We start from the raw sequence: 24208 nt of genomic DNA, 5'->3' as shown, positions 1-24208 counted from the left end.
TGATAGTACAGAAGAGAGTATTTAAACATAAAGATAACAACCATAATACATCTTCTTACTGGTTACTAGAATCATTGACCCCAGAGACCAGAAGATATATACATTTCAGATATAAAAGTAAAAAGGGTATTATTTTGATTATTGCATTCTATTGTTAACTTGGATGTGTTTGTATAACATCAATGGCGTTTCCACTTCATGGCGGCCGCCACCTTCCAACTCTCGGCACAGTGAGCCAAACAGATCTGTTCTGGGAAATCCTCCTCCAGCGCCGGGAATGGTTGCTCTTTCCCATCAAGCAATGGGCCCAGAACGTCTCTTAACCTGCAATTAAATTGTTTTCTCTTTAAACTTTAGTCTGAATCAATCAAACATAACATAACCCACAAAGAGCACATGCTCTGCTCCTGGAATGTTCCAGCTGTTGGGCCATCAGGGACCCTTCTTACCCCCATGCAGGTGGGAAATCATTGGCCCCACGTTGCTTCTTGAGCTTTAAGATGATCGTTTCATGTAATTCCAGAAGGAAGACATTGAGTCCATGTTGCGCCAAGAACGCAGTCAGGAGCTTCTGGCTCTCCTCATCTAATTCCTGCTTATACCCTTCATCCAGATCTGCAAATGGATCCTGCAAAGGGAAAAAACACCCAGACAGAAGGAAACATTATCAGCCATTCTATTTTACTTTCCCAGAATTCAAACTTTTTGAAAGTCCCTCATTTGTGCTATAGTAATAACATGATCCCCACCAATATACCGTGCATCAAGATACTCAAGGAACCACCCCCAAGCTGAGTGAAGGAAATAATCTCCTCAAGTGACACCGACACGTTCCTGGTCGGAGGGTTACACTGGGAGCAAAGGTTTCAGTTGGGAGAAAATATTATTAAAGCCTAAATGTGTAACGTTACGTTTTTAAGGCGTATGCGATGCTCGGACTGTAATGCGGTGAGAAGCTGCCATAGTGAGATTGTGTGCTTCAACTGACACTGCTTCAGCGCCTGGAAAGAACAACAACAACAGAAAATGGTGAATCTGTAAAATAAAATACTAGTAGTTATAAATGGGGGAGTACGACATATATGCTGGGAATAACTATAGAGGAGGCACACCCCACTTTAGAGTTTAGGGCCCTAAAATGATCCTGCTGTGGGACCCCGTAGCTTCTTGTTATGCCATGGACATAACACTGGGGGGTGAGGAGGCAATGGTCAATGCTAGAATTAGGTCTGATGACCTATAGTAATAACTGTTATTGTTCTATACTTTGGTGTGTAATTAGTGTGGGAAGGGTGGACTGAACCAGATCATTAGATCATTCACATAACTAGATGGGTGAGGGACATGGTTGCTAGGCCCCAGTCTGATATTCCTGATCTTTAGGTGTGGGTGGGCGGCTGTGGCAGACAATGAGAAGACTTCCTTAAGCTCTCCCCGACATTGGTTTTCTTACTTCTCCCTTATACCGCTATTCTATAATATATGCGGGATATTTAACTGGCAGTCATGTGATTTATTATAAGATGTTTGGAGAGAACTGACCTCCAGGATGTTCTCTTCGCTCTGATCCTTCATCTGTAGGACATCTTCTACATAAGCGGTCAGCGGGAGATCTGGATTGCCCCCAGACGTTGCTAAGAACCCCAACATTGTCTCAATGATTTGAAGCGCATCGCAGACATCGCTGTACAAATCCAGATCTTTGCTTATGTTTTCTATCACCGAATCTAGCAGAGGTTCCTCGAAAAACAAGGAAAAATAAGCAACTGAATTTAAGAAATATGTATTAGGAGGAACATTTTCAAAGTAAAATCCAATAACATTAGAACTTTTGAATAAACTAGATACCCCGAGCCATTTTGTTAGCAGAAACGATTCCCACTTTACTGCAATACAACGTTCTTAAGAAGAAAGTCATTGTGCTACTGACTAACCCCAGTTGCTTTTGCCTGCCATTTACCTTTCCTACTGTTGTCTGCTTTCTCTCTGGCCCCAGTTTCTATTCCCTTCACTGATGACAGATAGTTATCAGCCAAACATATGATGAGAAGAGCTAACAGCCTTTACTTTGTAGAATCAAGTCATAGAACGTCAACCACATCGCTCTATACCTCATCAGAAGAGGTGCAACAAAGAGTTTTTTAAATGACAGTAATGAGGCATCTCCCAGAAACAGAAAAACCCTATGTACATTGTAGAAATGGTTAAATAAAAGGCAGTTTTTCCTCTGCTCACTATGGCTCCTGGCTCCCATCATTAATGGCTTACAGAACCTTTCACAGAGCTCCAGCCCTTACCTGTAAGACTTTTGCCCTCACATCTCTAAATATGTTCTCATAGTTGCGATCTTGGGAGTGGACAATGGTGGGCAGCCCCTAAATTAAACAAGAAGCCACGAGAAATGTGTGAACCAATGAAATACTTCATTGCAGAATGAATTAGACTGATGAATACAAAAAGTACGTAGAGACAGAGACATAAATAGAATAAAATGAAGAGAGCTTACCGCAAGGGTAATACGAGGTTTGCCTTGGAGAAAACGGCTAATGATCTGACGCTGGATCCTTTGCAGATCAATCTCCTCTAAGGCTTTCCCATCACTCTGGGTGTTGTGTTGGCAGTTGGACAGAATTATTGGCATCAGATCGGTTTCCACCTCATAACTGATCACATGTAGGTCCATGACTTCAGCTGCCCCAATAGAGTATCTGTGCAAAGGTACATACAGTAGTATGAAGCAACCAAGCAATCACAAGCAAACATTAATCCACACTCTGCTTGGAGTTGTAATTAGCCCATTTATTGCTGTGTCTGTGAATAAGGCTAAATATCCAGAGGCTTTATGTATAAACCAATCAAGGGGCATGTCTTACATGCATTATAATCAGTTGCTTGTGATCATCACATGATTCTATTAAGGACTTCATTCTAATCCTGAAATCAACAAAGGTTCCCCTCAGCACTTTACCTCCCTTGATGATACCTCCTATATAGTATGTGCTACATGACATGATGCTCTCCTTAACCATGGGTTTCATTTACAATGGCTTCCCACAAAAGGGGCCATTAATGGTGCCATTGTAATGACTTCATATGAAATAAGTCCCATCAAGGCTAAGTTGGAAGAAGCGGTAGTTGGCTATATTGATATAGATAAGTTATGAAATGAAACATTTTGACACGGCTGGAGGCCAACATACGTCTGCTCATCTCTGGTGAAGCGCCTCACAGCATAAACCAGGCTGTTGTGCAGAGCGATGAGATAGCTGACCAAGGCTGTGGCACAGAGACCCTGTCCTTGCCGACTAGGAAGCAGAATGGCAAAATCACTCGCTGGGGTAAGGTCATTGGCACAGGCTTCTTCTGGGAGTTTTATTTCCCCTGCGGAGTGAATAGGAGAACATTGAACTTATACAGAGCTGCAGCTTACATCTAATCCTGAACAAGCTCACCAAGTATAATGACCTATCATATGTGAAAGAGATACAACCTTTATTTATTATGTTGATCATATATTTACTCTCATTAAGAAACATGAGACAAAGACAATTGTCAAGTCTAAGTCAAGACTATAGCTAATCTTCTCCTGATATCAGACTAATTTAGTCGTTTGGCTCTGGGGCCACATGATCGAATTAGAACGGCTGGTATAGGCGTCCGTCGGTTCAGGGACCTCATCAACGAGCCAATGCGGTCCCCTATCCGACTAAATTTCAAACCTGCCCGATCGAGATCTGCCGATTTCAGATGTCGGTCGGCAGGCCCGTTGTTAGTGCCCCTACACGGGCCGATAAGCTGCCGAATCAGTTTAAGGGACTGATATCGGCAGCTAGAATTGGCCCGTGTATGGCAGCCTGAAGACTGGAACACAAGACAAATAAAAAAGCAAGTGACAAAGTACAAAGGACAATGAGAAAACCAAGTGTAACCGTACAAAGCACCAAGACAAGGACCATTTTCAACATCAAACAAGAGTAAGACGAGAACATGTGCAGAAGACCAAGACTATCTCTGGCTTTGAGTATTGTCCTAACACCAAAACCAACCTCAAGTACCACAATATCGCATAGAGTATTAGCACTTGCAAAGCCCCAAGTATAGTTTACATTTTCTTAAAACTCACCTTTCATAAGAAGAGAATTTCTTAGACAGTTCCATGTAAATAGGAAGGTTTGTATTCTCTTCTCAAACACACGTCGAGCACCATCTTTGTAAAAAGTATTGAAAGAACAGATTAGTACTGATGTACATCCAGGATAGATCATTGAGCTTTATATACTCTCACAGGGCTGTCACTTACCAACAGTTATGCTGGCTAAAAATTCCCCAATTGTCTGGTTGCTCACATCTCGGAAATTCTGGAATCTTTTCACCAACTCTTTTTGAAGATTTAAGATTTCTGGTAGGAACTTAACCAGGCGGAGTTCACTTTCCTATGGGAAAAAAAGAGATAATTCTTAGATATGGAAGGTTTGTTGAAATTGACTTCTCAATAGAAAACATTTAAGAAGGTCCAAAAAGACTAAAATCTGTTCGTTGGTACTCACATTCTCCAGAAACGTTGACAGCATTGGCAGATTGTTCCCCCCATCCCTCTGCTGAACCAAATGCTGAAGATGCCCAACAGTGATTCTTGCCCTGCAGCTCCATATTTTGGGGTAGGGAATGAGTCCATGTATTGGCAGTGCCACAATATCATTGTTACGCAACGGATCCCCATATATGATTCTGATTATTGGGTCGGAACTTATTCTCTCATCGTTCCTAATGTAATTATTGACGTCACCAAGATCATGGTTTAAATTCTGTAAGCGAAGAGATACAGTTACTTTCTTTCTCAGGAACAATGACTGCTTTAAAAAATAAAAAAAACAATATTTTGGCAGATGATAATATTTTACAGTAGATGGCTTCCTGAGGCTGGCACTCTAAATATATTTTGTAGATTTTTTTTAACAAATCATTGCAATTTAACCTATTTGTTGGTGTCCAGCTCATTTGTTGGCCATTTTCTTAACTTTTCCTTTGAAAATTGAGGTCACACATAACCACAAGTTCCAAAAACTTGCATTCTGGTTTTGTTTGGGATTGCTCAAACTGTGTGAAATGGTTGAGGCATAAGAGTTGGCTGTGTAGTAAGGTGTTGGTGTGAAGAGGGTGAAATCTGTATCAACATTTCAGGGTTTGCCTTGGTGCTTCCAAGATGTCCTAAAACTAGTGTTCTAAACCTATTCATGTCAACTATCGATACCAAAAAGTCCAAATATTACAATGTATGAGATATATCTATGTCTGAACAGTAGTGCTGGGTGGCTTGTCACCATCGGTGGTAATGTATGAATTTAATTAGGAAATGAAAGAGAAGAATGAAAGAGAAGACCTTAAATGAGACAGAACAATTGCTGCCCTGACATTATGGGATCCTGGGGAGACTCCAAGCAGTAACTCTGGGTCTGTTTGTTAAGGTTTGAAAGAAAAAACAGTAATTTTTTTAAAAAAAATCACTATCTTGTTGCTAAAAATGTGCAGACAGGTATAAATCTTTGTGTTTTCTTACCATTTTTTTACGGTTTCACTACAATTCACTAAAGCATCAGTAAGTTACTCTGCTGACTGTTTATGTCTGGAGGTGGCATAACACCATTACAATGGTCAGAAGGTTGAATGATTGGAGAGCTGCTTTGCAAAAAAAACGAATTCAAAAACCACAAAAAAACGAGAAATGTAGACCAACTGCTAATGGACTTAGAATGTTACTGTCTGCATCATGCTAAAGATAATACAAGTGAGTTACCTCTTTAATAAATATTTAGCAAACAGGGCCCTATGTTCCATGTGGAAGGACGCTTGGGCTGAATTTCACTTACAATTTGGAGTTATTTGGAGCTACAAGGCCAACACCTAATCTACTGGCCCATAGTATAAACTGATGAGATATTTTACATCTCCACCAAGGGAATCAACTGAGAAGAAAAGACCCTTTTTCATTCCTACATTAGTTACTATATTGTAAATCCTTTTTTATTTGTAGACTCTGAATTTCATCTCAAATGTTGTACTTCAAATTAATCTCAAGTTTGTCATAAAATGTAGCTTTACCGTAAGCACAGGAACAATGACCGATGCCGCCATATTTCTCTCCCAGTTGCTTCTCACGTCCTTTGTCGACAGAGTATGATCAAAAGGCAAAAGACCTAAGGGGCAAGAAGAAAGAAATGGAACATCTCATGCAGATTTGTGTAACTCTGAAACAGGAATTTATTCCAACTTAAGTTGGAATTCCATTTACTTTAGTATTCTATTAAGGATCAGTTAAACACAGTTTGACATAGGTCCTTTTGCCAATGGAGCCTTACTGGGGGCTTTAGAGAACACTGTAATAACCAGGAGCAGATGGAACATACCACCATGTTCCACCTCTTCCTAGTTGCCCCAATAAGATGGCATTCAGTAGAAGAGCAGATCTTCCACCCACAGAATTCCTTCTCTATGCCCAAAGATCTTATACGCCAACAAGTGCTTGGTGCATGGGGCACAAACAGCTACGACTCCCAGGCATGATGAGAAAGTTACTGGGCATGCTGGGAAATTCTGATGTTCGCTTCATGAGGCCCTCTGTGCGTATATATGTGAAACCTGAGCCACCCCATCACTGTTCGCTTTGGAATATACTAGGGATGCAAAATGGTGAATCTTGCCTGAATCCTGGATTCGGTGCATCCCTAGAATATACAAATATCAATTGTAACCAATTTCACTTTGTATATGAATGGTCTAAAATAGTAATTGGCCTATTTTGGTTCACCAAAAAACTTCTGAAGCCACAGAAGATTTAAAAAAAATGGCAAAATTTGGTCAAATGCGTTGAAGACAATAGACGTTTGAATAGACGAAACAAAACATGGAGAAATTCTAACAACACCATTGGTGTTTTTTTACTGGAGCAAACAATGCGATTTTTTGAGGTTCTTTTGAAATTGTAGTGTCGATTTGCAAACACATTCACTCATCTCTCGTCTAAGTCAGAAGCACCAAGTTACTTGAAAATGGCATCTCACTCAACGTGTTTTCTATATTAGTAAGGTTGTAAGGGGTTATTTATAACTTACGCTGGTCAGGTTGATTAATGGAAATAGTGAGCATCCTGCAGAGAACAAGATGGAGTACAGTGGCCGTATTATCCACGCTTTCCCCTAGGGAGTTCTTCACTTGTTCTAGGTTTTTCTCTAGATGCCGGAAAAGGAACGTCCCGATATCTCCCACCCCTGGTTTCACGAGGGTCCTCACGTTCTGTAAGAGAGAGACTGAAGGGCTGAACTTGGAGTTTTAATGACTAATGCTAAATATATCAAGTAGGTAAAGGTGAATTATATTTATTTTAGTGAGAAACTCAACCTCTAGATTTTGTTCCGCCCCCAGTAATATCGCCAGGTGGGCCAACAGCCGCAATACGTTAAAAACAGGTGGAGTCATGCCTCTGTCTTCTGCTGCAACTGACACTGGAGTCTCTGGTGATCCCAAAATATGTCCTGTCTCGTCAATGTCCTGCCTGTTACAATAACAAAAGTAATGCCTTGGTGAAAACATCTTTCTATATGTGAGGTGTAACCATAACTCTGTGATTAAAGAAGGAAAGCTAAAAGCTATGTAAGCTTTATCAGAAAAATACAGCGGCAAGCACTCACTTAAAAGCAGCATTGAGTCCTCTATCGAAAGAAATACAAAATTTATTTTCTTCTTTTGTGTACACATGTTCTTCTGTTTCAGACTTCCTGCTCTCAGAAAAATCCTTCGGGGTATGAGCACGAGTCTGTGCAGCTCTCTTCTCTCTCCCTCTCCTCCCCCCCCATCAGAATTTGCTCCCTCTCCAAACTCTGTGTAATCTGAGCTACGAGCAGCTAGAGCTGCAGCAGGAAGCTACTGAGACCAAGCTAAAATGGCAGCTGCTATCTTAAACAAACAGAGGGAGCTTCTAGGGCTGTTAGTCAGGTATGGCAAAGCTTTCTGCATAATAAATATAGATAGAGGAATCATAGAAAGACTTACTCAAGCTTCCTCATCCCTATAAATGTTTTGTGGTCAGTGCCCCCCAGTTCAATTCCACATTCCAGGCACCTGGCGTAGCTCATCGGCATCCCACACTGCAATAAAATGAGGACAAATATATAAAAATCTTTCAATCTTCAGAGGATATGGTTATCAAAAGCATTTCCCAATGGTAGAAAAACAAAATCATGGAATTACAAGATGTCAAATGGTGTTCTAGTGGTGGGCTGTGCAAGAACAAAGTACTATAATGGTAGCTTACAGGGTGGGAGAGGAATAGAAGTTTTTAACTCAAGAATGGGGCTGGACAAAACACTAAAACCAGTTTATGGGGGAGCAGGGGATATTTTACTGAAGCAGTTGCTGAACTAGATCACTGTTATGACAGTGAGTAGTAGGACTCTGTAACTAAGGAAGTGAGTGGCTGAGTGGGAGGGAATTAGAACAATGGACGAGGCAGTGAACCTGTAACTCAAGCAGCGGGGTGGAGCATTCTAATGAGTGTTCTCGTCCACTCTACTCCACTCCATTTTTGCACTACAACTACTACCACTTAAGAATTCTATTACAGAATATGAAAATGCATGTGCTTACTCCGGGAACTGGAACATAATGGTTGTTGTCGCACACTATAAAAAAAGAGAATATTAGTTATTTCACTATTAATTTACATAGCCCTGCACTTCATACGTCTAGCGATTAGCTCTGGGGCTAAGGTTACCCACAAAGCTCTGGGGTATCTGTAGCATTCCTGGAATATTACTGAAAACGCTCCCTGTGCAATAGACTCTATAGTATACTCTAGTATTTCTGGTGGAACTATGTTGATTTAATCTTAAACATTATTGAACTAGTCATCATTGCCAGTTCAGACAGACTTGCTGAACCATAGGAGAAGTGATGTGTGGGTTGGAAATATTCTGACCTGGACCCACCCTTATTTGCCCCTTCTTGACTTTTAGTATGTTATAAAATGGCCAGTTCTTAGCAATGTTCCGACTGGCCTTCATTATTTAGATTGTATAGTTTTTGCAATTACTTGCTTTGCTCTTCTGGCTCTTTCCAGCTTTCGAATAGAGTCACTGACCCCCGCAGTCAACCAGCTATTGCACTGTGAGGCTACAATTCTATTGGGTTTTTTTATTACTTATCTCTTTATTCAGTCTCTCTCCTATTTACATTTCAGTCTCTTATTCAAACCACTGCCTGGTTGTTAGAATAAATTGCACTCCAGGAACCAGAGAGCTGCTGAACAAAAAGCTTAATAATTCAAAAACCACGGATAATAAAAATAAATGCCTACTGCAAATTGTCTCAGAACAGTGCTATCTATATCATACTAAAAGTTAGCATAAAGGTAAACAACCCATTTAAAGACCTGATCCCTCTGATGTCAGAAAGAGGCAGGCTCCAGAAACACTATCCCACCAACCATTCAACCAACACTGTCCCACCAACGATCCCACCAACGATCCCACCAACACTATCCCACCAACGATTCCACCAACACTATCCCACCAACGATTCCACCAACACTATCCCACCAACGATTCCACCAACACTATCCCACCAACGATTCCACCAACACTATCCCACCAACACTGTCCCACCAACGATTCCACCAACACTATCCCACCAACGATTCCACCAACACTGTCCCACCAACGATTCCACCAACACTATCCCACCAACGATTCCACCAACACTATCCCACCAACGATTCCACCAACACTATCCCACCAACGATTCCACCAACACTATCCCACCAACGATTCCACCAACACTATCCCACCAACGATTCCACCAACACTGTCCCACCAACGATTCCACCAACACTGTCCCACCAACGATTCCACCAACACTATCCCACCAACGATCCCACCAACACTATCCCACTAACGATTCCACCAACACTATCCCACCAACGATCCCACCAACACTATCCCACCAATGATTCCACCAACACTATCCCACCAACGATCCCACCAACACTATCCCAATAACGATTCACCAGCACTATCCCACCAACACTATTCCACCAACGATCCCACCAGCACTATCCCACCAACGATCCCACCAGCACTATCCCAATAACGATTCACCAGCACTATCCCACCAACACTATCCCACCAACGATCCCACCAGCACTATCCCACCAAAACTATCCCACCAACGATCCCACCAGCACTATCCCACCAACAATCCCACCAGCACTATCCCACCAACGATCCCACCAGCACTATCCCACCAACGATCCCACCAACGATTCCACCAGCACTATCCCACCAACACTATCCCACCAACAATCTCACCAACACTATCCCACCAACGATTCCACCAGCACTATCCTACCAACGATTCCACCAGCACTATCCTACCAACGATTCCACCAGCACTATCCTACCAATGATTCTACCAGCACTATCCTACCAATGATTCCACCAGCACTATCCTACCAACGATTCCACCAGCACTATCCTACCAATGATTCTACCAGCACTATCCTACCAATGATTCTACCAGCACTATCCTACCAATGATTCTACCAGCACTATCCTACCAATGATTCCACCAGCACTATCCTACCAATGATTCCACCAGCACTATCCTACCAATGATTCTACCAGCACTATCCTACCAACGATTCCACCAGCACTATCCTACCAATGATTCTACCAGCACTATCCTACCAATGATTCCACCAGCACTATCCTAACAACGATTCCACCAGCACTATCCCACCAACAATCTCACCAACACTATCCCACCAACACTATGCCACCAACACTATCACACAAACGATTCTACCAACAATCTCACCAACACTATCCCACCAACACTATCACACAAACGATTCCACCAACAATCTCACCAACACTATCCCACCAATGATTCCACCAACACTATCCCACCAATGATTCCACCAACACTATCCCACCAATGATTCCACCAACATTATCCCACCAACAATCTCACCAACACTATCCCACCAATGATTCCACCAACACTATCCCACCAATGATTCCACCAACACTATCCCACCAATGATTCCACCAACATTATCCCACCAACAATCTCACCAACACTATCCCGCCAACAAGGAAGTTAGGTTTCTTCTCAATGATAACTCACACCTGAAGTGGTGGCCCGGCCCACACATCACTACTCAGGAGGTTCTTGTTCACATAACGCTTGCTCATCACTGGTTCTTGGATGAAGGTTATAAGACTACTATTGCAATTGTTTTTGTTTTAACATAGATACATTTAAATGTTATTCAATTCTTACCATACCAAGTTTCAGCTCCCAATACTTCTCTAGCTTTGGTTAGCATGTCCTGTGGCATTGTTGGCAGGTATGATTGCTGAAAACAAGGGAACAAAAATTAGGTGCCGACCTATATAGTAGAGTAACATAGGGGGTGATTTATCAGATTTTTTTTCTCTGATTTTTTTTTTTTTTTGCGCTTAAAAAACTTGAATTTGAGTTATGGTTCAAAAACTCGAATGTCTGGTATTTAGCTTGCGAGTTTCTATAGAAGTCAATGGGAGTTGTCAAAGGCAATATCAAGCCATATTCTAAAACTCCAATTGTTCAAATTTTTCAGAGCTCATGAACTCAAATTATTCAAGATATTCAAGTTTTTTATGGGTGTTCCTTATTTACTGGTCTCCACTGCCTATACTAAGGCGCCCAGGGTTCTTTTATATCAATAAAACCCTACCTGCCTGACTTCGAGTGATTAACATGAAAATGACTTGAGTCTAAGCCAACTGGTTCAAAATGGGAACAAAAATGCAATATATCTTTACAGAGAGTCAATATTTGATGTGGTTGTCCTCTTGCACCCCTTTACCTGAACACTAGGGGGCCCATTTACTAAGCATTTTTAAGGAGAAATTAATCACATTATTGTTTTCTATTTTACACACTTTTAAGAGCAACTTAAATGCATTATTGTTTTCCAAGATACAAGTGAGAAAAATGAGCGCTAATGCTCCTAAAATGGCTGCTGGGGCACTTCCTGTTTAGGAAACATAAAGAGGATTCGTGGAAATGAACGTCCATTTTGATTTCAAAATTTTTCACAAATGGCAATATATTTTTGAAAATTTCATAAAACTGTCACCAAAATTTTTTAATTTTGCATAAAAATAACACAAAATTAGAAACATTTGGACACTTAAATTACTAATTATTGTGACTATTAACAAATAAATCATTGATCATTTTTTTATCAAAAATTCTCAGGAGTTTATGCGAGTTTCTAAAAACAAAAAAAAAAAATCTATATTAATACCTGCATTCTATCAGGGGAAAAGGCCAAATTCCTCAGTGGCTTAAACAGATCATTATCTCCGCTCAGTAGCACCGCGCCAAGATGTACAGCCAGGGACACTATGGCGTACTGAGAACTTGTCATGTCGGGAGCAACTCTCGCTAAGGGCCGGCCGTTCCTTAGCAGGGATTGGGCAAATTGCTGAATAGACTGTTCCTGGAGAATGTTGGCATTTTCAATGAAATTCTTTAAATTATCAGTCTCCTGTAAATAAAAAAAAGGAAATTTTGAACACACAAAAAGTCATTTTGGCATTTTACTGCCATTAGATTAGCCACATTATTGCCACCTAGAATGCTATATTTATTCTGCAGAAAGCTTTACCATACCTGAGTAACAACCCTAGAAGCTCCCTGTGTTTACTTAAGATAGCAGCTGCCATATTAGCTTGATCTCAGCAACTTTTTGCTGAAGCTTTGGCTGCTGGTAGTTTAGATTACACAGCATAATTGGGAGGGGGAGCAAGTTGAGATGGGAGGGTCGGTGGCAGAAGAAGGATGGGGAGCAAACTGAGCAGACTTGTGCAGTGCCCTGATATATTTTTCTTCAGGAAGTCTGACACAGAAGAACATGTGTACATAAAAGAAGAAAGGAAATCCTGTGTTTCTTTTGATAGAGGACTCGTTTGTGCAGAGTTTCTGTGAGTGCTTATGGCTGTATTTACATAGACCTTTCTAATAAAGCTTACTGAGTTTTTACCTTTCCTTCTCATTTAAAAGAAAGTACCAAGTAAACCAAAGCCAAAATAAACCTCTTACATATGATCTTTCTGGTCAAAGGCAGAGTCTTGTGAGGGTTAATTAACCTGACAATTAGGTCTAAGGTCTTACACACCTGGTGTATTGGGCACAAGGTGGGTAACAAAACTAAACTGACAGGGTGAGGGATTCTCTTTTCTTTCCTATATCTGGAATAGCTCATGTCTGGAGTAAGTAAAAATTACATTGCAGATCCCACTTGTAGTAAATCAGTTATGGAGTAAGAAGCCACCTCTGTTGGATTGTGTGGATTGTGCCACCTCTGGAGGTGTGTGGATTGTGCCACTTCTGGAGGTGTGTGGATTGTGCCACCTCTGGAGGTGTGTGGATTGTGCCACCTCTGGAGGTGTGTGGATTGTGCCACCTCTGTTGGATTGTGTGGATTGTGCCACCTCTGGAGGTGTGTGGATTGTGCCACCTCTGTTGGATTGTGTGGATTGTGCCACCTCTGGAGGTGTGTGGATTGTGCCACCTCTGGAGGTGTGTGGATTGTGCCACCTCTGGAGGTGTGTGGATTGTGCCACCTCTGGAGGTGTGTGGATTGTGCCACCTCTGTTGGATTGTGTGGATTGTGCCACCTCTGGAGGTGTGTGGATTGTGCCACCTCTGGAGGTGTGTGGATTGTGCCACCTCTGTAGGTGTGTGGATTGTGCCACCTCTGTTGGATTGTGTGGATTGTGCCACCTCTGTTGGATTGTGTGGATTCTGCCACCCCTGGAGGTGTGTGGATTCTGCATGGTTGGACTCCAACAAGGAATTGCCCAAATATTTTTGGTTGATAAACATGGAGCAACAAATGCAGCAATATTTCCTGTTATCCAAATATCAGATAGGAATTTATTAAGCATAGCTGCCAGTACAGTAGTTACCAGTAACTGGTAATTCTGTTTATTTTAGAAACAATCAAATGAGCTATATTAACGGCAAATGTTCTACCAGAAAGGCAAAGCTCTCACTTACATCATGAGCGACGGCCCTGTTTCTATCTCTGTATCTCATCGTTACTTCGCTGAAAATGGCGAGGAGCAGGTAAACAGCTTGTTCCTGGGCAGAACTTTCACTCAACTACAAAGGAAAAAAACACAACACATTTATAAATCTTTGCCTTGTACTAATTGATGCCAGATATTATCACAGGGTGTCATGGAACATGCACTACGGGTTCTTCTGTGTGAACTCAGTATCAGTCTATGAGTCTATATGAGGGACTATGGCCTTTTAGCATCATATAGGTGAATGTAACTTAAATACCTGTGCTATCCCCCATTAAAGTACAGGTAAATTAACTTCAGACCATGTTATAAAATGTTTATAATATTGTTAACTCAAATGTATTTATTCCGAAACCAGGATTTCATACAAAATAAAGCCCTGGTTTTTCACTCTCCATAACTACTGTAGGTAAATAAATGAGTGGTACCTCCAGTCTTTGCTGAAGACTTTCCTCCTTTCTTGAAACAACGGTTTCTCCAACACCTTCTCTTAAGTCCCTGTAACCGTCCTTATGCACCAAAAATCGGTCGAGCTGGTTAGTGCTGCTCTCCTATACGGACAAACAAACATCTGAATGGGCCCATATCACATCCTGGCACTGCATAACATAACAGATGAACACTAAGGGTGAAGACACACAGGACTACTTAGTAGCAGCTACGTGTCAAAGCTGCTAAACGCCAGAAAATCCCCTGCCATAGACAATACTAAGAATTGCCTCTGCTAAAACACATGCAGAGACAATTATCAGAAAATGATCAGCATTGTCTGTTTTAGTAGCCGTGACAAGTAGCTGCTACTTCTAACTCCGTGTGTCTTCGCCCTAAACTTCTCAGCCTCAAAGCTTGTGGTCAAAAACCCAACACATTTATTATTATTATTAACATTTATTTATAAAGCGCCAACATATTCCGCAGCGCTGTACAATAAGTGGGTTACATACATTGGACATACAGAGTAACATATAAAGCAATCAGTAACCGATACAAGAGGGGAAGGGAGCCCTGCCCAAAAGAGCTTACAATCTACAAGGAGAAAGGGTTGAGACACAAGGTGTGGGAATGGGCATGACCAGAGTTGTGAGAGGTGGGGCACAGGGTGTTGCTAAACTAGATTAGGGTAAGCCTCTCTAAATAAATGAGTTTTAGAGATCTCTTGAAGGCAGAGAGATTGGGAGAAAGTCTGACAGTTTGTGGGAGCGAATTCCAGAGAAGGGGGGCAGCCCTTGCAAAGTCTTGAATGCAAGCGTGTGAGGAGGGAATGAGAGAGGAGTTGGGGAGCAGGTCAGTAGGGGGCGTAACAAGCGGGTTGGATGGTACCTAGAGATGAGTTCAGAGATGTAGGGTGGGGCAGAGTTATGGACTGCTTTAAATGTGAGGGTCAATAGCTTGAATTTTATCCTGGATGGTAGGGGAAGCCAGTGCAGGGATTGGCAGAGCGGCATGGCAGAGGAGGAGCGGTTGGAGAGGCGTATGAGCCTGGCAGCAGTATTCATTATGGACTGGAGAGGGGACAGTCTTTGGAGGGGAAGGCCAATTAATAGGGAGTTACAGTAGTCCAGGCGAGATATTATAAGAGAGTGAATAAGAATTTTGGCAGCATCTTGGGTTATAAATGATCGGATTTTGGAGATATTTCTTAGGTGAAAGTGACATGATTTGATAAGTGATTGGATATGAGGAGGGAAGGACAGGGCAGAATCAAGGATAACCCCAAGGCACCGGGCCTGGGAAGATGGGGTGATGGTAAAATTGTTAACCGTTATAGATACCTCGGGAACAATGTGGGTGTTGGATGGGGGAAAGAGAACCAGTTCAGTTTTAGAGAGGTTTAATTTGAGGTAACGTTGGGACATCCAAGTGGAGATAGCGGACAGGCAGGAAGAGACACCAGTTAGAAGCTCTGGGTTGAGATCAGGAGAGGAAAGATAGATCTGAGTATCGTCAGCATACATCTTTTTATATGTGACAGAGCTGTTATTAAGAACATTCTAAGCAGCAGAGGAGCAACTCCAGAAAAACCTACTGTTCTGTAGATTGCAGAGCTCTTACCCTCAATTATCTTACTGTTATGAGAACATTTATCTATGATTTTTGCATTTGGGAGGAATATCAAGATACCCAGCAGTGGCTGGTTGGTGAGCTAAAGAGCACAGCATTTATTTTAACAAAAAAGCTAATTTATATAAAGTTCCACCACAAGTTAACACCATTGCACCACTTGGCCCCCCACATCTGCTTGAAATATCATTGCACCATTTGCTACCCGTGTCTAAATTTGAGTGCTATAAATATGATTTACTGTCTGTTCTATCAAGTGTACACATTGCGAAGAGTAATGTTATAATTTGTGCATAGTATTGCGACTTGGGCACCTTTATGGCAATTTACCACATTATTAGTACAGTTAAGGTTTTACCATGCTTGCCTTGTAGTACAAGATTTAGGCAGTAGGGAAAATTGGAGACAGTAATTCAAGATGGAGACAGTAGTTCAAGATGGAGACAGTAGTTCAAGATGGAGACAGTAGGACAAGATGGAGACAGTAGTTCAAGATGGAGACAGTAGGGCAAGATGGAGACAGTAGTTCAAGATGGAGACAGTAGGGCAAGATGGAGACAGTAGGGCAAGATGGAGACAGTAGTTCAAGATGGAGACAGTAGGACAAGATGGAGACAGTAGGACAAGATGGAGACAGTAGGGCAAGATGGAGACAGTAGGGCAAGATGGAGACAGTAGGGCAAGATGGAGACAGTAGGACAAGATGGAGACAGTAAGGCAAGATGGAGACAGTAGGGCAAGATGGAGACAGTAGGACAAGATGGAGACAGTAGGAAAAGATGGGGACAGTAGGACAAGATGGAGACAGTAGGGCAAGATGGAGACAGTAGTTCAAGATGGAGACAGTAGGGCAAGATGGAGACAGAAGGGCAAGATGGAGACAGTAGTTCAAGATGGAGACAGTAGGACAAGATGGAGACAGTAGGGCAAGATGGAGACAGTAGGACAAGATGGAGACAGTAAGGCAAGATGGAGACAGTAGGGCAAGATGGAGTCAGACAGTAGACAAGATGGGGACAGTAGGACAAAATGGAGACAGTAGGACAAGATGGAGACAGTAGGGCAAGATGGAGACAGACAGTAGACAAGATGGGGACAGTAGGACAAAATGGAGACAGTAGGGAAAGATGGAGACAGTAGTGAGTAGAAAGGGGTTTAGAATAAAAAAAAAAAATAGAACTGAAGATGATGTTACCTTTTCCCCAAAGATTTGATGTGGGAATAACCATCTGAACCCTTCATCCTTACTAAGTTTTTGGACATATTCACTTCCTGACTCATTTCCCATCTTGCGGATCAAATACACTCGGTACCAGTCATTCGCTGACCGTTCACATAAATTCTGTACATTTTGGAGAAATTCCCTCTTCTCGTTCACAACTGAAATGCAATTTAATGGACAGGATTTATTATAAGAAAAATGTTTCCTAGCACAAATGAAGAGTAGATTAATACAGAAACAAAATCAGGCATATTAAATATATTAAACAGAACGTTACCTTTTCTGTGTAGATTTCAGCAATACTGTAACACAATCCAACAGCCCAACAAATAAACTATAAATTCTATTTCAACAAATTTCAGGCTTTTTTGTGTAGATTTCAACAAAAATGTAACCCCATTTAATGAGCCAACAATAGGAGCCTTTTAAATAATGGCACAAATAGATTCAATCCTATTACAGAATATTGCAATGTTTTATGTGTAGATTTCAGCAAAAACGTAACCCATTTTAATGGGCAAACAGAGTTAATATAGGAGACATTTTTTAGGTTTGTATATAAAATGGCAGAGATACGATTGAGAAACAGAATAATTTGCACATCAAATATAAATTGGATATAATATAATGTGATTATAATTCTACTATATAGTACAGGTATGGGACCTGTTATCCAAAATGCTCTGCACCTGGGGTTTTCCGTTTAAGAGGTCTTCCTGTAATTGGGATCTCCGTACCTTAAGTCTACTGAAAAATCACCAGTACCTGGGTCAACTTTTACATATCACAATATTCTGATGTTATATACACTAAAGGATAATAACTAAACCGGCACTTACCATTGTCTGTTTCAGAGAGCAGTTCCACTGCCGCATTCAGGGCAAACCTAACCCTGGCAAGATCTTGTAGGAACCCAACCACAGTCTCCAGGGAATTGGGTTGGCGGCCATTTTGCAGGAAGTCTTCCAGAAATTTACCTTGGTCTTTAAGACCAAGCAATTTGTCTGCCTCCCGCAGAGCTTGGAATCTTTCATACATACAGTCCTACAATACAAGTTGTCATTTATCAGTTTTTATGAGAAATCAAAACATAGGCTGCTACATAAATCCAACTTTTCTCACTACAGAATAAATCCAAGACAAAAAGGTTAAAAAGAACCGTTTTTGGGAGAGTCGTGACAGAGAATTTGTAGATTGATTTTAAGATCTCATAAAAAGTTGTAGAAGAAACCAGGTTGGAGATATATAGAATATCAAAAAGTTACTCAATAATATATAGACGTTTCTTGAACATTCAAACCTGGTAATATGACTTATTATATAGTGTGTAATAAAGTCCATGTGTAATTCTTAGAGAAGACCTTTCCGTCTTTGTCACGCAATAGATTCATTTGTACAATCTTTGGGAAAGTCTGTGATTTTATTTATTGGTTTTACTTTTTGACCATCTTAGATTTTACAATCGGTATGATGCGACTGTAATTACCTCAAGGCAGTTGATAAAAAGCACGTGTATTTCTGCCGCCAGGTTGCTTCCTTGCATTCTGATTAAGTGGTCCTGAATATATTTCTGTGTTTCTTCAAAGCTAATTAGAGAGGATGGCATTAGAAGAATACATTAGGTTCCAGAAGACGTAACGAAAAAACAAAAATAAGCATTTAACGGAGAAAAAGTCCAAATTGGCATTTTCTTTTTATGAACAATACAGCACAATACGGACACAAGTAATTCTCCCTTTTGTTGTGGGACATGCTATTTCTTTATTACTTGTGTTGGAGCAGCATTAAATATGGCATTGGCATTGAATTCACTTAATACAAGTCTGCTAAGGGAACCCTAGATACCAGAGGTCCAGGCTGAAAATAAAGGGCCCATTTAGTAAAGGTTGTGGTTTTTTATTTTTAAAAAACAATTGTATTTTTTTGAGCTATAAATCATCTAAACCGCAGAAAATGTGTGATTTATTAAGTCTAAAAAACACAAAAAACACTAATAGAAAACTTCCCTATCTAACAGATGTCACGGTCATGTAGAAGTCAATGGCAGCTGTCCTTTTTTCAGTTGGAAGATCTTTCTTTGCTTTTTGGTATTAGAGGTTTTCAGGTTTTTCAGAAGCTTTTGTATGTACGTACGAATATTCTCAAGAAAATTATTTTTTCATTATTTGGAGGTATTCAGGGATCCTTTTCATAATTTTTTTTCCTTTTTTTAAGGCTGTACTAATAAATAACTTGCCATTTGTGGTTTAGGAGAAAAAGGGTGTTGTCTTGGTTCCAAAAACCACAAAAAAACCCTAAAATTAGAATGTTGATAAATGGGCCTCTAAAGGGGGCCATACATGGGCCGATTCTAGCTGCCAACAGGGTCGGACTGGGCCGCCGGGACACCGGGAAAAATCCCGGTGGGCCCCGGCTCTAGTGGGCCCCGGTGGCCCAGACCAGACCTTTGCGGCGCTCCCCCTGCCCGAACGCTCCTGCCCTGACGCGTTATATTTACGCTCTCGGGGAAGGTCGTCGGGTGGGGGGCCCTGCGAGGGGGGTTAGGGAGGACCCTGTGATAGGGGTTGGGGGGCCCTGCAAGGGGGGTTAGGGGGGGCCCTGTGAGGGGGGTTGGGGGGGCCCTCGGGGGGTACGCTATGGGCGCGGGCCCCGGTGGGCCCTCCACACCCCAGTCCGACCCTGGCTGCCAACATTGGTACCTTAGACGGATTCGGCAGCTTATCGGCCCGTGTATGGGAACTAACGACGGGCTTGCCCGAACGATATCTGGCCTGAAATCGGGCAGGTTTGAAAATTGCTCGGATTGGGGACCGCATCGGCTCGTTGATGTGGTTCCCGAACCGACAGATGCCTATACCCGTCATTCTAATTCGATCGTTTGGCCCCAGGGCTCCCTTACAGCTGTGCATGCAGTTGCAGTGTAACTAATCAGAGGAGGCTCAAGGGCACACTGTAGTTCACTGCAAGTTTAAAGGGGTGTACATAAGTACAAAAACCTATGAATAGTGACAATGCATGCTCAATTTTGCTACGGTTGCATAACATAGGGAAAATAACTTATCAATCCGTAAATAACACGGCTCTATTTTACACTCATATATCAAACTGGGATATTTTGTTATTTCTATAAAAAAAGATGTTCAAGTAGTATTTTGAAATAATTAATACATAATAATATTATTAATACTCTAATTAAATGAATATATGAATGTTTTTAACCTGTACTTGAGGAGCATCTTCAGGATCACAGATCGGATGGCAGGGTTTTCATTATTTCCAGCAGTAAAAGGTGACAGGTCTGTATTGTTCTCTGAACCTGTCGTAAGGAAATGTAGGTCTCAACACAACAACGCCAGAATCTAGCCCATGTAAACTATCCCAAATCACAAGTCTCAACGCTTATGCTTCATACATCGCTCACCAGTTATGAAAAGAGAAGAAAGCAGCTTTTGAACAACTTCTTTGTCTGGGGGAGAGTTGCCTTCAAAGAACCGAGTACATAGAATGTCAATGAAGAATCCATTGCAGTTTTGCTGAAACTGAACATTGTCTTCCCTAAGGGAAAGAGACAGTATGTAAGTACATGTTAGACTGCTTCTTTAGGAAACATCTCCTGGAAGATCTTATATGGAAACAACCACCACAGCAAGTAACTATTTGCCCCTAAACTCACCTTTCCACGGTCATCAATGGGACACTACAGAGCAGCACAGCCATTTGGGTATTAGTAGAACTTTATCCCTACTATTTTACCTGGAAAGCGATCCAGCTACTGCCTCTCTGCTCATCTGAAGAACCTCAATCACTGCCTTATAAGGATCAAGTGACTTTATTTCAGGAAAGCCTTTGATTCGCTGTTGAAGGAAAAGGAAATAGTGATATTGAAAATGCCAAAATCTGTGTCTGTCTTGTGTGGATCTATACACTCATTAATAGGAGGGGTAGAATAATCAGGAGGGAGTGTGATTTTGTTTTTTTATAAATTCGAAGAACTTTATTGGTAATCTTATATGATCAATGTTATAAGTTTTGTCCTTAACCTCCTTGTCCTCAATGCATTTTTTGCATACTTGAAGACCAAAAGGGAAGACTACATAAGTACAAGTTGATCCAGGGACTGGTCCGATTGCCATCTTGGAGTCAGGAAGGAATTTTTTCCCCTCTGGGGCAAATTAGAGAGGCTTCAGATGGGTTTTTTGCCTTCCTCTGGATCAACTAGTAGTTAGGCAGGTTAGATATAGGCATTATGGGTGAACGTGATGGACGTACGTCTTTTTTCAACCCAACTTACTATGTTACTATGTTACTATGTATTACTGACCCCTAAAAGCTACCAAATTTCAGAAATCCCACTCTGGGAAAGTTACCTCAACTAACAAGGTATGTTTCCCTGAAACTCACAGTGAGTTCCTTAATTCGTGTGGGGTTTGTTTTATGAGCCGAAAGACAATGATAGTGATAGAGATATATAGAGATATAATACCAGTTCAATGCTCATTGCAAGTTTTTGGATTTCTTTTAAAGAAGTTGGCATATGATTTCATTTTCTTACCTGGCCAAACATAATAGTTTGCTCTTTAAGTCTTTGCTGGGTCTCTGGGTTCTGCAGATTCTCATCCAAAATGACATGTTCTGTAAATAATGCCATGGCATAGATACAATGCCAATTGGTCCTGAAAAGAAGAACGGCCAAGTGAAACAACTTTTGTGAAGGGTATTACAAGCAGATTTCTCTAATAAAACACAAGCAGAAATAATTACATTGCACATCACACCCAGCTAGCTAAAGATAACCAAGAGAAAATAAACTATAGTCTAAATATTTTGGTTTTAAATGGAGGAGAACTCACAGTATGCTGGGTCAGAATATAATATTACAAATATATATATAAAAAGCATATACAGGACAGATCATATCCTTGGCTCTTCACCAATAGGTTCCTCCAACACAAATTAAAAGAATAATAGAATAATATGTAGCAACCATGAAATTCAGGAGATGCCTAATTCCAGGTAATGTCTTTGACATTTCTGTGAACTGGCCCCAGTTTAACCAAATGACAAAAGGTGGGAAAGATGTTCTTTTTAATTGAAGAGCTTTGGTGAGAAGGTGGGATTCCAAATAGTAGAAAACAGTAGAGTTCTAAGAGAAGAACAAGGAACAAGACAACAGATGCATGTAGGTTTGTGCTACTTTTGTCTATAATGGTTGTACGCTTGTGTCATGGCCACCTATCTAGCATGAGGAGTGCATGTTACCAAAAGAGTGGATTAAGAGCACTGGGCAAATTTGTACTTGGCTAGTAACTCATGTCAACCAATGAAAATGTAGCATTCATCATTCTATTGGCAGTTGGAGGAAAACAGCTAACCAATGACTGATTGCAATGGTTATTGCTAAGTTTCAAGTCTTAATAAATGAGCCTTATTGTGCCTATATCATAGAGAGCCAGAGAGACTGTTTACATAGTAACCTTTGTGGGAAGGGAAGGAAGTGCTTGTTGTAGGTCTGTCCCATGAGAGACTGTTATACCAATGCCCCCATTAAGGTCTAAAGAAGAGAGAGAACTGAAACCCAGCTGACTGTCATTGAACTATATTATATGTTGTCCCTACGGACTAGTGGATTGTAAGTATGCTCTTGATGATATCGTTTTACCTTCGTTAGATACAGTCATTAGTTTGTACGGGATATTGTATTGGATTGTAATTTCAAATATAGCCTGGGGAGGCAGGAATCACTAATACTGATTTCAGATTTTCAGTTAATACTAACTTTCAGACTTAACCTCCTAAACAATCACCAGTTGCCTGGATGCCGAATGATGTTTATTAGTATACAGTAGGTAAAAAAAACCTTACCGGATTTCCTCAACTTTTTGGGTGCACCAGTCACTGCCCCCTTCTAAATATTTTTCTGAGCAAATGAGTTCAATTGGCAGCTGCAGGTTTTTTACTTCATTCAACCAAGCTTGAGGGTTCGGGTCCAGAATGGTGGCTTCCAAAATGTCTAAGCATTCAAATCCAGCACATATATCAATAGCCTGAGTTGAGAAGGAGATATTGCATGAGTACTTTGGCAATACGATCAAGATTACTTATAAATAGTTATTTAATCAATATATCCATATACATTTATGTCTGATTTCTATTTTCTAAGTGTATTAAAATAGTATGTAAAGTCTAAGGGGCACATTTACTAATCCACGAACGTCCGAAAAGCGACCGAATGCGTTTTTTTCGTAATGATCGGTATTTGGCGACTTTCGGTATTTGGTTCGTTTCCAATCCGATTTTTTACCATTCGGATTCGTGGATTAGTAAATCAGACCCTAAGGGGCTGATTTACTAACCCACGAATCCGAATTGGAAAAATTCCGATTGGAAAACGAACATTTTGTGACTTTTTCGTATTTTTTTGCGATTTTTTCGTCGCCGTTACGTCTTTTCGTTAATTGTCGTGACTTTTTCGTAACCATTACGACTTGCGCGAAAAGTCGCGACTTTTTCGTAACCATTACGATTTGCTCGTATCTTGTCGAGACTTTTTCGTATTGAGCGCTCGTAAACTGCGGGCAAAACTTTCAGACTTAGCATGATTTTGGAAGCCTCCCATAGGACTCAATGGCACTCTGCAGCTCCAACCTGGCCCAAGAAAAGTCACGATACTGAAGCTTGAATGAATCCGAAACTTTCGTACTCGGCGCGAAGGCTACGAAAAAGTTGCGACAATTCGCGCAAGTCGTAACGCTACGAAAAAGTCACGACATTTTGCGAAACAGTCGTAATG

The 24208-nt window shown here is 41.1% G+C and overlaps 1 protein-coding gene across 1 annotated transcript in view; it reads right to left on the bottom strand.

Annotated features, from left to right (window-relative positions):
* LOC100496402 (E3 ubiquitin-protein ligase RNF213) overlaps positions 1 to 24208 on the bottom strand; it is an 86032-nt gene continuing 61824 nt past the window's right edge. The window contains exons 40-66 of the mRNA XM_012953685.3: positions 23281 to 23462; positions 21971 to 22091; positions 21172 to 21272; positions 20840 to 20973; positions 20638 to 20734; positions 18905 to 19004; positions 18258 to 18462; positions 17392 to 17576; positions 14564 to 14686; positions 14104 to 14208; positions 12347 to 12589; positions 11335 to 11410; positions 8641 to 8675; positions 8047 to 8141; positions 7396 to 7549; positions 7110 to 7290; positions 6100 to 6194; positions 4548 to 4805; positions 4301 to 4433; positions 4124 to 4207; positions 3201 to 3381; positions 2507 to 2708; positions 2298 to 2375; positions 1543 to 1740; positions 912 to 1001; positions 450 to 628; positions 1 to 324 (exon numbers count right to left, since the gene is read on the bottom strand). Of these exons, the coding sequence (XP_012809139.1) occupies positions 180 to 324; positions 450 to 628; positions 912 to 1001; positions 1543 to 1740; positions 2298 to 2375; positions 2507 to 2708; positions 3201 to 3381; positions 4124 to 4207; positions 4301 to 4433; positions 4548 to 4805; positions 6100 to 6194; positions 7110 to 7290; positions 7396 to 7549; positions 8047 to 8141; positions 8641 to 8675; positions 11335 to 11410; positions 12347 to 12589; positions 14104 to 14208; positions 14564 to 14686; positions 17392 to 17576; positions 18258 to 18462; positions 18905 to 19004; positions 20638 to 20734; positions 20840 to 20973; positions 21172 to 21272; positions 21971 to 22091; positions 23281 to 23462 (3780 nt within the window). The 3' untranslated portion in view covers positions 1 to 179. The remainder of the gene's footprint in view (positions 325 to 449; positions 629 to 911; positions 1002 to 1542; positions 1741 to 2297; positions 2376 to 2506; positions 2709 to 3200; positions 3382 to 4123; positions 4208 to 4300; positions 4434 to 4547; positions 4806 to 6099; positions 6195 to 7109; positions 7291 to 7395; positions 7550 to 8046; positions 8142 to 8640; positions 8676 to 11334; positions 11411 to 12346; positions 12590 to 14103; positions 14209 to 14563; positions 14687 to 17391; positions 17577 to 18257; positions 18463 to 18904; positions 19005 to 20637; positions 20735 to 20839; positions 20974 to 21171; positions 21273 to 21970; positions 22092 to 23280; positions 23463 to 24208) is intronic.

This window comes from Xenopus tropicalis, chromosome 8 (assembly GCF_000004195.4).
Source record: "Xenopus tropicalis strain Nigerian chromosome 8, UCB_Xtro_10.0, whole genome shotgun sequence".
Lineage (NCBI taxonomy): Eukaryota > Metazoa > Chordata > Amphibia > Anura > Pipidae > Xenopus > Xenopus tropicalis.
The sequence above is the reverse complement of the archived record's forward strand: the minus strand, read 5'-3'. Positions and strand labels throughout refer to the sequence as shown.